The sequence below is a fragment of the Salvelinus namaycush genome, chromosome 27 (genome assembly GCF_016432855.1).
Source record: "Salvelinus namaycush isolate Seneca chromosome 27, SaNama_1.0, whole genome shotgun sequence".
Taxonomy (NCBI): domain Eukaryota; kingdom Metazoa; phylum Chordata; class Actinopteri; order Salmoniformes; family Salmonidae; genus Salvelinus; species Salvelinus namaycush.
Genome location: NC_052333.1, coordinates 32,903,007 through 32,919,864, shown reverse-complemented (window position 1 = coordinate 32,919,864; position 16,858 = coordinate 32,903,007). Strand labels below are relative to the sequence as shown.

The 16,858-nt window shown below is 44.4% G+C and overlaps 1 protein-coding gene across 5 annotated transcripts in view; it reads left to right on the top strand.

Moving 5' to 3' along the window:
- The first annotated feature begins 506 nt into the window (after nucleotides 1–506).
- Nucleotides 507–16,858, top strand: part of LOC120022162 (dyslexia-associated protein KIAA0319-like protein) — a 28,400-nt gene continuing 12,048 nt past the window's right edge. For 3 of the 5 annotated variants that reach the window (XR_005472589.1, XM_038966029.1, XM_038966026.1), the window contains exons 1-3: nucleotides 507–592; nucleotides 10,089–10,266; nucleotides 11,444–11,572. Coding sequence is in view for 4 of the 5 variants with exons in the window: in XM_038966029.1 (XP_038821957.1) it covers nucleotides 11,464–11,572 (109 nt within the window). In the remaining variant the exon portion in view is untranslated. Of the gene's footprint in view, nucleotides 593–1,359; nucleotides 1,717–10,088; nucleotides 10,267–11,443; nucleotides 11,573–16,858 lie in introns of those variants that run through there. The other 2 variants (XM_038966027.1, XM_038966028.1) reach the window with 2 other exon arrangements.

The window sequence follows — 16,858 nt, the reverse complement described above, 5'->3', positions numbered from 1 at the left end:
TAATGTGACAATACAAAAGTGCAGACTGCACCCTGGTGTTGAGGTTGGGTTTTATGGACACAATTGATAGTTTTTCCTGTACAGTGCTATATTTGTACCATATGTGTTGGGTGTCCAGAAGCCCCACGCAAACATTTTGTTCAAACTCACTCTGTTTTGTAGGCTAAGGACTCTAGTGAATAGGCTGGACCCTGGTTTTATGGACAAACCGATTATCTACTGTGCAATATCTGTCCAATACGAAAAAACTGTTGGATTTAAATTTATTGGCCAAACTTTAAGGGCCTCAAAATGAGCAGCAACACTATTCGGGGTGTAAACTCTGAATTTGGAAACGAGAAGTGCTCATTGGATTTAAGATTATTGGTAACACAATAATCAATGTTCTATAATTTTCGCCCTAATTATTGAGAAAGTATACAGGACGGGACTCTTATTCTGAAGGATTCCAAAACTCTGTGACCCGGAAATAGTCAGTTATTCTTGCCTGCTTCACAGCGGTGTCAGTAAGAGATGACCCATAGTGAACAGCGAGAAACTACGACGTATCCTAGCTCAAGCATAGGAACCGAAACATTTCCTACAACGACTGGTGAGTTTATGCATATATTATCCCATACATCAAAACAGTGGCGTGACACGTCTTGCGCACGATACACTGCGTGCATTCGATCAGTGAGTGGGCTAATGATGCCAGGTTCTAAAGCCACACCATGATAAACTGCTGGTGCCTGGACGGGGGGATCCAGGATTATACCGAGATATGTCATTGTTACACCTGTCACGCTGAATATCAATAGCATATGTATCAGTATGATTATAATGGTAGAATGTTGTCTGTATTCAGCCATAGATAATTGTCAGTGTCCACTGCGCAACCTTGGCTACCACTAATGTCGACTGTGAGGCAGGTTTTTAGAGATGAGTGGCTTGCTTTGCCTATGGCTAAATTCAGCTTGTAAAACAAAATTGCCTAACTTTCTTATGGGCCATAATTCTAGGCTTCTTCGTGGTTATTATACATTTTGTTTCATTTGCAGGGTTTGAAATGTATATTAATAATATCAATGTGTCGTAATTTCAAACGAGGCAGCGCCAAAGATTGGGGGCATTCTGTCATCTGAGAAAGTGCTCCCCTGAATTGTCTGTCTACAGCAGCCAATAGTGGATTTACGAGTGATCTTTTTTTTCATTAGCCTTGCTGAGAGAATGGGAGGAGGAAGAAGAAAAAGCCAGTGAAACCTTACCAACCTTGCCCGGATCTAAAGTTGACCATCGCATAGATCCTTGTTTGCTTTTTTCCTCATGGGAACTTGCGTCTAAAAAGTTGATGACAGAGGTGGCCTCCCAGTGACCGCGTCACATGGCAGAGGGAGGGTACCTCTGCAGGCACCACGTCACGACTGATCTCGAGCCACTGCGCTGCCAAAATGCAAATAAACAATTATTTAGAATATCTGATAGCTAAGTATTTTTGTACCTGTTGATTTTTGTGTTATATGAAAGCAACCTAGAAGATCTGGAACGAAGCCATTTGGACTTCTAAAGCCAGAAACAACTTCTAAAAGCCAGGCTTTTGTGACAGCTGTCATCGCAGTTGGTTTCATTATCAGGATACAACTGTTGATAAGACTGAGGCGGATGTAAGTGTGGCATGATCTGCTTGCTGTAATGCGATCCGAGAAATGACCTATATCATGCAGGTTTGCTTGTCATGTAAGTGGGAGGTTGATGTTAAATGACTTTCTAGCTCAGCAGTTGCCACATACTCTCAGTTCGATAATCAGCCAGAAAATGCTGTGTGTGTGAGAGCCTATGCTCCATGCCATGGGATTGCTTTCTACTCCAACCTGAACTAAATGTGCTCATGCTGATCTGTTTTGTTTTTCTCTCTGAACTTCCTGTAAGAACTTGCTGAGGAATTGTGAAGGGAAAAAATAGTAGCCTACTGCTATTCTACTTGGGTTAGATTTTCAGCATGTGGCGAGCAGTCCGCCTTTTATAATTCTATAGGAGTATAATAGACATACACTGACTGTACAAAACATTAAGAACACCTGCTCTTTCCATGACAGACTGACCAGGTGAAATCTATGATCCCTTATTGATGTCACTTGTTAAATCCACTTCAATCAGTGTAAACAAAGGGAAGGAGACAGGTTAAAGAAGGATTTTTAAGCCTTGAGGCAATTGAGACATGGATTGCGTGTGTGCCATTCAGAGTGAATGGGCAAGACAAAATATTGAAGTGCCTTTGAACGGGGTATGGTAGTAGGTGCCAGGCACACTGGTTTGTGTCAAGAATTGCAACGCTGATGGGTTTTTCATGCTCAACAGTTTACCGTGTGTATCAAGAATGGTCCACCACCCAAAGGACATCCAGCGAGAGGGGGCTCATGGGTAGGTGTCACTAAGAGCCAGATAAGGTGACATTAATTGGAGAGTGAGAAGGAGGGGTTGTCCAGACTTTTCAACCTCTTGCTTTAACCATCAGATGACAGAAAGTGAAAAAACAGCTGAATTTAACAGTATGTCAGTGGAAGGGTGAACAGTAGCAGGTAACCCAACTGTGGTTTGTGACTGCTATGTATCCAATTAAATTTTTGGTAACAGAATTTTAAGTTTTAATCACTTAATTCATAAACAAATTGATATCAGTAAAAACACTAACTAATTGATAGGTATACATTTACTTGTTACTTCTGTGAATTTTCATTTTCCTCCCTCATGAGGGCGAAAAATATGAAAATATCTTGAAGAAATGTGGGATTTTGGTAACAGTACTTCAAGGCAATGTTTCCCAAATTTACAGAAGGCATATTTAAAAAAAAAAAAAAAAATCCTAAACTGAACATAAGTGTTGATAGTAGTTGGCAACAATGTTCCCTCTAAAGTGCGTGCATGCACACGGAGTAGCCCCGAGACCGCCACGGAGCAGGGGTCACCAACCGGTCGATCGCGATCAAAGGCTTTCCTAGTCAACGGCCAAACATTTCTGTAAAAAACCCAACGATAAAGCTTTGTGTTCCAAAAATGTTTTATTCGTTTTTGGGTGTAGGTGAAAGCTGCCTTCAAAATTCTGCTGCCCTGCGAACTGTTGCCATTTTGAACCGTTTCATGTGTCTGTGGGTACAAAATGTACCTTCACGGCGGGCCCAGAGAGCCAATGAAGTTGACTATAGGCCTACCGCTGGCCAGTCGGATGGCTCGGATTACCGTGTCTGCAGTAACGTAGCAAGCATAAGAAATCTACAGCAAAGTTGATACTGTGAGATTTCAAAACGTTTCAAACTATGACTAGAGAGAGACTGTCAAGGAAAAGGGCAAAGAGCTGCTGTTTTTATGAGTGAGTTCGTGTTTAAGTTCTTACTCAGCACTGTCAACACTTTGTATTCAACACTTTTATAAGCCATGAAATCTGCGTTCTTCCTATTTCCACTCAGCGCGTCAACAAGCAGTGCAGCAGTAATAAATGAGTATGAAAGTGTACCTATAGGCTTGCGTTGTTGTTATTATTAGCGACTTGGGTGTTTTTTATATCGAGGAATATTTCACTTTCTCTGTTCACAGGAGTAACAACATGAATTTGTGAGGCAGAAATAATGCGGTGCGACTCGAGTTACGCCATCCGCTGGAAGACGGTGTCCCTTTTTGGTCAGTGTCAGTGGAGGAAAGGGAGAGCTGAGGGCTGTTGGAGGCAGACCCTCAGTCTGCTGCTCTCTCCCTCCGCTGAGACTGACCATCAGATGCAGGCACCATCAGCCGAGTAAAATATAAAGCAAATTATTTAAATGTATGCTCACTAAGCTGTGCTTCTTAAGTAATACAACAACGGATCTATTACTGGTGTGATCATATAGCCTACCTCAAAAGAATTGATATAATACAAAGAAAATGGCCTGAACAACAATGCATTGGCAGAGCAATTCAAGCAAAGCCAATATGCAGTGATAATGTATTTGGCCTATAGTTTACTGCACAAACCTCATTGCTACAGTACTGTTTTTAATTGGTTGATGTTGCATAGGTTTACGTTTTTAAGTCATGTCAACAACAAAAAATCTGAGCGGTAGATCTCAGGTTGCATTTAGACTCAAAGTGATCTTGGTTGATGACCACTGTTCTGGAGTTTTCCCTGTTAACACTATCAACTTTTCCCTTTACTGTGCCAGTTGTGATTGAATCAACACAATATTAACCACTTTCAATGTAACATACCCGAAACAAAACAAACTTGTTTTAGGCAAAACGCATTGGAGTAGGATTCTATTGCATTGACATGCATGACTCAGCCGTACTCTACACAGACCGGAGTGGCATAAACAATCAGAGCTGTAGGCAAACAAACCATTGCCATATATGGATCTGTGCCATTTACTTTGAACAGGAATGTGTTTACAGCATGAGTAGATGCGCTTGTTTTGAGATCAAAGCGAGAGCTGCATGCAGCCACGTGCACATTTTGTTCTTCTCCTTTGCTAGTGTGTTAGTTATTAGCCAGTTATAGACCATTTGTAGTCAGCAATAGGGGAGTGATTGCTTCCAACAAGAGCACAAAATGTGTACATTTCTAGACATCTTTGAAAAGCTAGTCACGTAAAGAGATTTTTTACTTAAACGTGCAGTGTTGTATTTTGTGGCGTTCAAAGTAGGCCTGCAATCCATGAGACTTTCAAAAACAAACATGCAGGGCTTGACTAACCTGTTTATCCACTTGTCCTTCGGACAAGTGAACAAAGGAGAAGGTGACTGAAAATGTTGTGTTTGATGCAAGAAACCACTTTACAAAATAAAATGTATTATTGCTCAATCTAATTCATGCTGATAAAAAAATAATGAATCCATAGGCCTAATGGACACATTGTAACGGTCATTCTCCTCCTCTTCGTCTGAAGAGGAGGAGTAGGGATTGGACCAAAGCGCAGCGTGGAATGTGGACATAATGATATTTATTAAAGTAAAGACGAAACACGAAAACACTTCAACAAACTACAAAACAAATAAACGATGTAGACAGACCTTACTTGAGAACTTACAAACTACGAAGAACGCACGAACAGGAACAGACTACATACACGAACGACAAACGAAACAGTCCCGTGTGGTAGACATACAGACACGGAAGACAATCACCCACAAACAAACGGTGAGAACAGCCTACCTTAATATGGTTCTCAATCAGAGGAAACGTCAAACACCTGCCTCTAATTGAGAACCATATCAGGCAACACATTAACCCTGTTCCAACATAGAAACACAACACATAGAATGCCCACCCCAACTCACGCCCTGACCAACTAAACACATACAAAACAACAGAAAACAGGTCAGGAACGTGACACACATGCTCAAACTCGCCCATTTTGATTGCCCTTTTAAATCTATCTGTAGTTCTTACATCCATTTTTGGACTTATAAATTATATATATTAATGTAAAGATATTATTATACGTAATAGAAAGCGATGGGTTAGAAGAAGCCTACATAACCAACCCATAAAGTCAAATGTAACATCCATACATGCCCAGCTATGTAAACTTTAACATTGATTTATCCTGCAATAGATGTCATTCAATTGGTAACATACATTTTTGTCTTCTTCTAATGCCTCTTAAGGGGAAAGTAATCTAAAAGTAATTCAATGTAATCAGATTACGTCACTGAGTTTGGGTAATTCAAAAGTTACGTTACTGATTGCAATTTTGGACAGGTAACTGGAACGGATTACATTTAGAAAGTAACCTACCCAACCCAGGTGTTTTGATGTATTTATAATAGCTTTTTTAAAAGTGTCAATCAGCAGTTCAAAAAATAACAAAGGAGTCCCCACCCCTGTTTCTATAAAAATTTGAGGGTGTCACGCCCTGGCCTTAGTATTCTTTGTTTTCTTAATTATTTTAGTTAGGTCAGGGTGTGACATGGGGAATGTATGTGTTTTTTGTAGTGTCTAGGGTGGTTGTAAGGTTTAGGGGGTTTATTAGAGTAGTTGGGTTTATGTTTAGTATAGTAGTCTAGCTGTGTCTATGGTTGAGTGTAGGTATCTAGGAAAGTCTATGGTTGCCTGAATTGGGTCTCAATTAGAGACAGCTGGTTATTGTTGTCTCTGATTGGGAGCCATATTTAAGGCAACCATAGGCTTTAGCTGTTTGTGGGGAATTGTCTATGTCGAAGTGTTTTGTGTCAGCACTTATGTTTGTATAGCTTCACGGTCGTCTGTTTTGTTGGTTTGTTTTGTTTTTCCTTCTTTAAATAAAAAGAAGATGTACTTTCCACGCGCTGCGCCTTGGTCCTCTCTCAGTCCCTTTGACGATCTTGACAGAATTCCCCACCAATGCGGGATCAAGCAGCGTGAAAAGCGGCAACAGGAGCAGCGCAAGGAGGAATGGAAATGGGAGCGTAATATGGACTACACTACGTGGGAGGAGATCGACAGGTGGGCGATCGACCCAGGGCGAGTGCCGGAGCCAGCCTGGGATTCTCTGGCACAGTGTGAGGAGGGATACCGGCGAATGGAGGCAGCACGACGACGCGGTAGGAAGCCTGTGAGTCAGCCCAAAAAATTTCTTGGGGGGGAGCTTAGAGGTAGTGGGCCGAGGGCAGGTAGGAGACCTGCGCCCACTTCACAGGCTAACCGTGGAGAGCGGGAGTACGGGCGAACACCGTGTTACGCAGTAGAGCACACGGTGTCTCCTGTACGTGTTCATAGCCCGGTGCGGGTTATTCCACCTCCCCGCACTGGTAGGGCTAGATTGGGCATTGAGCCAGGTGCCATGATGCCGGCTCAACGCGTCTGGTCTCCAGTGCGTCTCCTCGGGCCGGCATACATGGCACCAGCCTTACGCATGGTGTCCCCGGTTCGCCTACATAGCCCGGTGCGGGTTATTCCACCTCCCCGCACTGGTCGGGCGACGGGGAGCATTCAACCAGGTAAGGTTGGGCAGGCTCGGTGTTCAAGGGAACCAGTACGCCTGCACGGTCCGGTATTTCCGGCACCACCTCCCCGCCCCAGTCCAGTTCCACCAGTGCCTACACCACGTAACAGGCTTCCAGTGTGTCTCCAGAGCCCTGTTCCTCCTCCACGCACTCGTCCTATGGTGCGTGTCTCCAGCCCGGTACCACCAATTCCGGCACCACGCACTAAGCCTCCTGTGCGTCTCCAGAGTCCTGTGCATCCTGTTGCTGCTCCTCGCACTAGCCCTGAGATGCGTGTCCCCAGCCCGGTACCACCAGTTCCGGCACCACGCACTAGGCCTAATGTGCGTCCCCAGGGTCCAGTATGCCCTGTTCCTTCTCCCCGCACTAGCCTGAAGGTGCGTGTCCTTAGCCCGGTGCCTCCAGTTCCGGCACCACGCACCAGGCCTACAGTGCGCCTCATCCGGCCAGAGCCATCCGTCTGCCCAGCGCCATCTGAGCCATCCGTCTCCCCAGCGCCATCTGAGCCATCCGTCTCCCCAGCGCCGTCTGAGCCATCCGTCTCCCCAGCGCCGTCTGAGCCATCCGTCTGCCCCGAGCCATTAGAGCCGCCCGTCTGTCCCGAGCCGTCAGAGCCGTTAGTCAGTCAGGAGCCGCTAGAGCCATTCGTCAGTCAGGATCTGCCAGAGCCGCCAACCAGACAGGATCTGCCAGAGCCGCCAACCAGACAGGATCTGCCAGAGCCGCCAACCAGACAGGATCTGCCAGAGCCGCCAACCAGACAGGATCTGCCAGAGCCGCCAACCAGACAGGATCTGCCAGAGCCGCCAGCCAGCCATGAGCAGCCAGATCCGTCAGCCAGCCATGAGCAGCCAGATCCGTCAGCCAGCCATGAGCAGCCAGATCCGTCAGCCAGCCATGAGCAGCCAGATCCGTCAGCCAGCCATGAGCAGCCAGATCCGTCAGCCAGCCATGAGCAGCCAGATCCGTCAGCCAGCCATGAGCCGTACAGCCAGGATCCGCCAGAGCCGTCCAGCCAGGATCCGCCAGAGCCGTCATCCAGCCAGGATCCGTTCCTCAGTCCGGAGCTGCCGTCCCTCAGTCCGGAGCTGCCCCTTATCCTGGTGCTGTCCCTTATCCTGGTGCTGCCCCTTATCCTGGTGCTGCCCCTTAGTCCGGTGCTGCCCCTTAGTCCGGTGCTGCCCCTTAGTCCGGTGCTGCCCCTTAGTCCGGTGCTGCCCCTTAGTCCGGTGCTGCCCCTTAGTCCGGTGCTGCCCCTTAGTCTGGTGCTGCCCCTTAATCCAGTGGGGTTAATGTGGAGGGTGGCCATTTGGAGGAGGCTACGTAAGCGGGTAGTGACTATGGTGGGGTGGGGACCACGACCAGTGCCGGAGCCGCCGCCGTGGACGGACGCCCACCCAGACCCTCCCCTAGACTATGTGCTGGTGCGCCCGGAGTTCGCACCTTAAGGGGGGGGTTATGTCACGCCCTGGCCTTAGTATTCTTTGTTTTCTTAATTATTTTAGTTAGGTCAGGGTGTGACATGGGGAATGTATGTGTTTTTTGTAGTGTCTAGGGTGGTTGTAAGGTTTAGGGGGTTTATTAGAGTAGTTGGGTTTATGTTTAGTATAGTAGTCTAGCTGTGTCTATGGTTGAGTGTAGGTATCTAGGAAAGTCTATGGTTGCCTGAATTGGGTCTCAATTAGAGACAGCTGGTTATTGTTGTCTCTGATTGGGAGCCATATTTAAGGCAACCATAGGCTTTAGCTGTTTGTGGGGAATTGTCTATGTCGAAGTGTTTTGTGTCAGCACTTATGTTTGTATAGCTTCACGGTCGTCTGTTTTGTTGGTTTGTTTTGTTTTTCCTTCTTTAAATAAAAAGAAGATGTACTTTCCACGCGCTGCGCCTTGGTCCTCTCTCAGTCCCTTTGACGATCGTGACAGAGGGATTGGGCTGGGGTAATGTAACCCCTCTCAAATTCATAGACAGAGGTATGGATGCAAGGACTGACCATCAATTATATCCAAATTATAGTTTTAAGGCTATACAATGTTTGTTTACATGTACTTTGTTTTCAAACATTGTACATACTGTATCTACCTCAAATACCTCGTACCCCTGCACATTGATGTGGTACTCCCTGTATACAGTGGTTTCGGAAATGTATTCAGACCCCTTGACTTTTTCCACATTTTGTTACGTTACAGCCTTATTCTAAAATGGATTAAATAAAAACATTTCCTCAGACAATACCTCATAATGGCAAAGCGAAAACAGGTTTTAAAAAAACAAACAGATACCTTATGTAAATAATTATTCAGGCACTTCAAGCTTATATTTTGGGTTCTGATGGGGTACAACAGTTGATCTAAGCTAATTAGGCATTTATGTTGTATTATTTTAGAATCAATGGGTTCATGTCATTAATTTATTAGTTAAAAAAATTATGTAGCAACTGCATATTGGCCCTTTAAGACTTTTTCTGCGAGATGTTTTTTAAGACCCCTTTTTTCCATCTGTTTGACAAGAAATCGAAGCCTTTGCTCATTCCTAATTTTTAGGATGGAAAATGGTGGCATGTTTGACATAGGAACATGTTTGACATGTTCCTATGAACTTCACACGTTGGTGTTTATGGGCCCTTTTACATTGAAATGACCAGTTCCAAAAATGGACTAATTCAAGAGCAAAAAGATTATTGTTGGAAATGACCTGAAACTCTCCACATGTTGATGTTGTTTTTGAAAGGCCTTTTTCATCATGCGTGTTTGGTACCTGCTGACATCTTGTGTTTTCAGAATAAAAAAATCTATCGAGGATAGATACAGAATTGTTTTCAGCATAAGGACTAATAACCGTAAAATGCAGTCCACCTGCTGTTCTGCTGTCCCTTCAACATTTGAAATGTGACTTAACCACATTCCATCAGCACCTTCACCTTTTACAATAAACAATGTTCAGAAGGAGAGTGCATGGACGTGAACGCTTAGGTCAGTGGGTGGAGAGACAACACCGACGACACCTGTCGGGCAGATATTTAACAATGCTTATTAGTCTCTCAAACAGAATTTCTGTTAAACCGAAGCCTGTTCCAAGTGCTTATAGAGCAGCCACTCGTTACTACGTTATAAAACATCTCCAGGAAAACTTATTTCTTCCCCCTCTCCTCCCCCAGGTTGCTCTCTAGTCTGCCAGGGCAGTAGAGGGTCAGGGGGAGTGTCATGTTGAAGCTCCTCTTCTACATACTGCTGGTGTTGACCTGTCTTCACCCTTCACCTCACCTCCCTCCCCACATAAGCTAACTCCAGCTGCTCTCAGTCTCCACCCTCTTCCACCACTTGGCCAGGAGAAAGGTAAATATACTGTACTATAAAAGATTGTGACCTTAACGAGCGCAATTGTATTTGATCACCTGTCTGACTCTTTTTAATGTCCTGAAATGATACAATGTGTACAATCGCCTTAGCTGGGATTTACAGTAGAGGTTGGGCTATTGCCGGGGGTAAGTGAACTGAATAGTCACGCAAGTTGAGCCTGCTCTGAGGTTGCTTCATTGGGCAGGCGCAATTTTTTTTAAAGAAGTGAAAACCACCAAACTGTAAAGAATTCCAGTAGCCTAAAATGGATCTTTCTGGTTCTGCCCCATTTGTTTAAGTGAAAGACAGACAATTTATGGCGGTCAGAGCCTGCTCTGAGATTTATTTTACAGAAAACAACCAAAATACAAAGACTTTCAGTACTGATCTTTCTGATTCCTCCCCTATGTGTAGGTGAAAGGCAGGGAGTATATGGTTCTTCTGCGTGGAAATAGCTCATTTACAATTTCGCAAAAGTGATCCTAATCTTCGGGGCAACCAAAAATACTCCTGACTTGTCTATCAGACCCAATTTCGTGGTATCCAATTGGTAGTTACATTCTTTTCTCATCGCTGCAACTTTCGTACAGACTTGGGAGAGGCGAAGGTTGAGAGTCGTGCGTCCCCTGAAACCCAACCCAGCCGCACTGCTTCTTGACACAATGCCCACTTAACCCGGAAGCCAGCTGCACCAATGTGTCGGAGGAAACACCGTACACCTGACAACCGTGTCAGCGTGCACTGCACCCGGCCCGCCACAGGAGTCACTAGTGCGCGATGGGACAAGTATATCCCTGCCGGCCAAACCCTCCCCTAACCTGGACGACGCTGGGCCAGTTGTGCGCCGCCCCATGGGTCTCCTGGTCACGGCCAGGTGCGACAGAGCCTGGACTCAAACCCAGAATCTCTAGTGGCACAGCTAGCACTGCGATGCAGTGCCTTAGACCACTGCACCACTCGGGAGGCCGCCTTTCAGACTTTAAATGTCAATCCCTGCTTAGCGCCTGGTTTGTGCCGGTGTTGAATTATATCAAGGTGGTGTAATGTTGTAGCCTGGAAATCCAGACTGAAGCATACTACGCTTCACTATTGTTTTACTATTAAGTGGAATTTGGTCTGGATTTCCAGGCTCGTAATGTTGTACAATCCTGACAACTGTTTCTGTTCTGTCCAGGTCCTTGGTCCTCGTGGAAAATGTCCTATGCATATCAGAACCTGTTCAGCTGGAGTCGACCTCGATTGACACAGCCACATCTCCTCTTCCTATCACTGAGCTTCTTGTGCCGCTTAGTTGCTCCCACAGGTAAAATGCACCAATACATTTCTCTGGAATTATTTGTGATGTCATGATTGTCCAGGATGTTAGAATGAATGAGATCTATTCATTGATTTGATTATTTTGTTGTACTTACCAGAGGCTTTATGGAATCTTGAGACATTGCAACATAAATACCATTGTCTAACAATAGATGCTTGTCTTTATTACATAGTTTGTGTCATAAGGCGTCTGCATTCTTCCCAGCCGAAAGAGTTCGGTAGAGTTCGTGCATACATTATGACGACATTTTGTGACGTTTTTGTTCGTTTTGAACTTCGGTGAGGGTTATTTTAGCTGTTCGGGGGAACACTTTTTTGGGGGGGAGGCAAGCCGAAGTTCAGAGCCGAAGACTACGCCCCTTTGTCGGTGATTGGTCAACAGTAGGGATTCTTCAATAAAGTCTTTGTTGTTGTTGAACAAGAGACGACTCGTTGGCATGCACATTTATTAATTGAAAAAAATACTTCACCAAACATCTTAGTTAACTGTAAAATTGTGTGACTAACATGGTGACTAGACCGGGCACTCGCGTGCCCGGCACTCGCGTGCGTCTGCATGTTGATTTTCTCCATCCACACCAGACCGATCAGGACATGAAGGTTGAAATATCAAAACAAACTCTGAAGCAACTATATTAATTTGAGGACAGGTCGAAAGCATGAAACATTCATGGCCATTTAGCTAGCTTGCTGTTTCTAGCTAATTTGTCCTGGGATATAAACATTGGGTTGTTATTTTATCTGAAATGCACAAGGTCCTCTACTCCGACAATTAATCCACAGATGAAAGGGTAAACCTAGTTAGTTTCTAGTAATCTCTCCTCCTTCAGTCTTCTTCAGACCAATTGGACTGGAGTGTGGACCTCAGTTCAGCTTTCACTCACCAACGTGGGTATATGCTCCTATAAACCAATGAGATGGGAGAGGCGGGACTTGCAGTGCGTCAAATATAGAACCAAGTTCTATTTTAGTGCCTGGCTACGCAGACGTGCACGAGCAGTTTGGATGAAATGATTAAATAACATGTACAGTTGAAGTCGGAAGTTTACATACACTTAGGTTGGAGTCATTAAAACTAGTTTTTCAACCACTCCACAAATTTCTTGTTAACAAACTATAGTTTTGGCAAGTTGGTTAGGACATCTACTTTGTGCATGACACAAGTAATTTTTCCAACAATTGTTTACAGACAAATTATTTCACTTATAATTCACTATCACAATTCCCGTGGGTCAGAAGTTTACATACACTAAGTTGACTATGCCTTTACACAACTTGTAAAATTTCAGAAAATGATGTCATGGCTTTAGAAGCTTCTGATAGGCTAATTGACATAATTTGAGTCAATTGGAGGTGTACCTGTGGATATATTTCAAGGCCTACCTTCAAACTCAGTGCCTCTTTGCTTGACATCATGGGAAAATCAAAAGAAATCAGCCAAGACCTCAGAAAAACAATTGTAGACCTCCACAAGTCTGGTTCATCCTTGGGAGCAATTTCCAAATGCCTGAAGGTACCACGTTCATCTGTACAAACAATAGTACGCAAGTATTAACACCATGGGACCACGCAGCCGTCATACCGCTCAGGAAGGAGACGCGTTCTGTCTCCTAGAGATGAACGTACTTGTGTGAAAAGTGCAAATCAATCCCAGAACAACAGCAAAGGACCCTTTGGAGATGCTGGAGGAAACGGGTACTAAAGTATCTATATCCACAGTAAAACAAGTCCTATGTCGACATAACCTGAGCAAGGAAGAAGCCACTGCTCCAAAACCGCCATAAAAAAGCCAGACTACGGTTTGCAACTGCACATGGGGACAAAGATGGTACTTTTTGGAGAAATTTTCTCTGGTCTGATGAAACAAAAATAGAACTTTTGGGCCATAATGACCATAGTTATGTTTGGAGGAAAAAGGGGGAGGCTTGCAACCCGAAGAACACCATCCCAACCGTGAAGCACGGGGGTGGCAGCATCATGTTGTGGTGGTGCTTTGCTGCAGGAGGGACGGGTGCGCTTCACAAAATAGATGGCATCATGAGGGAGGAAAATTATGTGGATTTATTGAAGCAACATCTCAAGACATCAGTCAGGAAGTTAAAGCTTGGTCGCAAATGGGTCTTCCAAATGGACAATGACCCCAAGCATACTTCCAAAGTTGTGGCAAAATGGCTTAAGGACAATTTAAAGTCAAGGTATTGGAGTGTCCATCACAAAACCCTGACCTCAATCCTATAGAAACTTTGTGGGCAGAACTGAAAAAGCGTGTGCGTGCAAGGAGGCCTACAACCCTGACTTAGTTGCACCAGCTCTGTCAGGAGGAATGGGCCAAAATTCACCCAACTTATTGTGAGAAGCTTGTGGAAGGCTACCCAAAACGTTTGACCCAAGTTCAACAATTTAAAGGCAATGCTACCAAATACTAATTGAGTGTATGTAAACTTCAGACCCACTGGGAATGTGATGAAAGAAATAAAAGCTGAAATAAATAATTCTCTACTATTATTCTTAAAATAAAGTGGTGATCCTAACTGACCTAAGACAGGGCATTTTTACTAGGATTAAATGTCAGGAATTGTAAAAAACTGAGTTTAAATGTATTTGGCTAAGGTGTATGTAAACTTCCGACTAAAACTATGTATACATTTATCTTGCAACGCTCGCGCACATAATGTGAGTGGTGAGGTCATCATGTAAGATCTCCTCAGCAAAAATGTGTTGATGACAGATTTGTTGAGTTATCTTTAAATTAATTCGGACTGTTATGAGGAATTATATACTGGCTATGGGGTCTCAAAATGGACAAACGGTACAATTTTATTTATTTTTTCATTTTTCAAGCGAAGGTCTATTAAGGGAGTATGCGAGCACACTTGTTTGGTTCGCCTAGCTGATTTCGGCTAGACACCATCCGAACTGAAGCATACTGTGTGTTTATCGGGTTGTTAGTAATTGTTTGTACTGCCTGCTGGTTCTGAGGCGTGCATGCATATTTCAGTGGTAGCTCCACTCCGAATGGCTGTTTTTACAGTGTGGGTGAGTGATGCCACAAGGCCTGGGAGGGAGGAAATTACTAAACAGAGGCAAAAGGGTCCATTCTCTAAAAGAAAGCAGAGAGGCTCAATTGCTGCAAGCAGTGTTACAGGGAGTTCAAGTTACACCCACATCCCACAATATTCAGCTCTGGAGCGTCTGGAGCTATGGCAACAATAGCCATGGGAATAGGTGCGCTTTCAGTGAGTGTCTGAGTTGGTGATGGTTGGTGCCATGTCTTGTCTAGAGACACATCAAATCATATGTATTTATAAAGCTCTTTTCAAATCTGCAGATGTCAGAAAGTGCTTATACAGAAACCCAGCAATGCAGATGTACATTAGAAGCACGGTGGCTAGGGAAAAATCCCTAGAAAGGAAGGAACTTAGGAAGAAACATAGAGAGGAACCAGGCTCTGAGGGGTGGCCAGGGGGGGGGGGGGGATTATAAGAGTACCTGGCCATTAAGGCCAGATCGTTCTTCAAGATGTTCAAACGTTCATAGATGACCAGCAGGGTCAAATAATGATCAGTGGTTGTAGAGGGTGCAACAGATCAGGAGTAAATGTCAGTTGGATTTTCGTAGCCGAGCATTCAGAGGTCGAGAGAGAGTGGTCGAGAGAGAGAGCCAAAGGAACTGAATAATATTAAGAAATGCTACAAAAGGAAGGAAAGTAGTGTGGAAACCTACCAAAAATCAATTAAGCAACAACAAATTCAATCCCTTTTAGACAACGTCCTGGACAACTTGGCAGTAGAAAACCTAAATGGTATATTTTACCTCTCAGCTACCCTATCAAATCTTAATTTCAAGCAGAAAACCTAAGAAAATGAACAACAATGACAAATGGTTTGATGAAGAATGCTAATATCTAAGAAAGAAATTGAGAAACCTATTGTCACGTCCTGACCATAGTTCTTATGTGTTTTGCTTGTTTTAGTGTTGGTCAGGACGTGAGCTGGGTGGGCATTCTATGTTGTGTGTCTAGTTTGTCTGTTTCTGTGTTCGGCCTAATATGGTTCTCAATCAGAGGCAGCTGTCAATCGTTGTCCCTGATTGAGAATCATATATAGGTGGCTTGTTTTGTGTTGGGGTTTTGTGGGTGGTTGTTTCCTGTGTCAGTGTTTGTGCCACACGGGACTGTTACGGTTAGTTCTTTTTGTTATTTTGTATAGTGTATTGTTTTCGTGTGTATTAAATCATGGAAACTTACCACGCTGCACATTGGTCCTCCGATCCTTCTCGCCTCTCCTCGTCCGAGCAAGTCAGAGTCGGCCGTCTGCCCAACGCCGCCTGCACTGCTCGTCTGCCCAGCGCCGTCTGAGCTGCCTGCCTGCCCAGCATGCTAGAATGCTATTTGGCCCTAAACAGAGAGTAAACCTGACCACTGTGACTGACCCAAACTTAAGGAACGCTTTGACTATGTACAGACTCAGTGAGCATAGACTTGCTATTGAGAAAGGCCTCCGTAGGCAGACCTGGCTCTGAAGAGAAGACAGGTTATGTGCACACTGTCCACAAAATGAGGTGGAAACTGAGCTGCACTTCCTAACCTCCTGCCAAATATATGACCATATTAGAGTCACATATTTCCCTCAGACTACACAGACCCACAAAGAATTTGAAAACAACAAACCGATTTTGATGAACTCCCATATCTATTGGGTGAAATACCACAGTGTGCTATCACAGCAGCATTGTGACCTGCTGCCACAAGAAAAGAGCAACCAGTGAAGAACAAACACCATTGTAAATACAATCCATATTTTTGCTATTTATTTGCCCTTTTGTACTTTACCTATTTGCACATATGACATTTGGAATGTCTTTTATTATTTTGTAACTTCTTTGAGTGTAATGTTTGCTGTAAAAAAATATATCTTTATTTCACTTTCAATAAAGCCCTTAAATTGAGGTAGCGAGAGAGACAGATAGATGGGTGGGACACTGTGACCCTGTCCGACGATACCCCCGGACAGGGCCAACAGGCAGGATATAACCCCACCCATTTTGCCAAAGCACAGCTCTTACACCAAGAGGTCGAGAGTGAGGTCGAGAGGGAGATAGACGGGTCGGGGCTCACTGTGGCCCCGTCCAACGATACCCTAGAAGGCCATCATCCCGGAGTCGCCTCTTCACTGTTGACGTTGAGACTGGTGTTTTGCGGGTACTATTTAATGAAGCTGCCAGTTGAGGACCTGTGAGGCGTCTGTTTCTCAAACTAGACACTACAATGTAC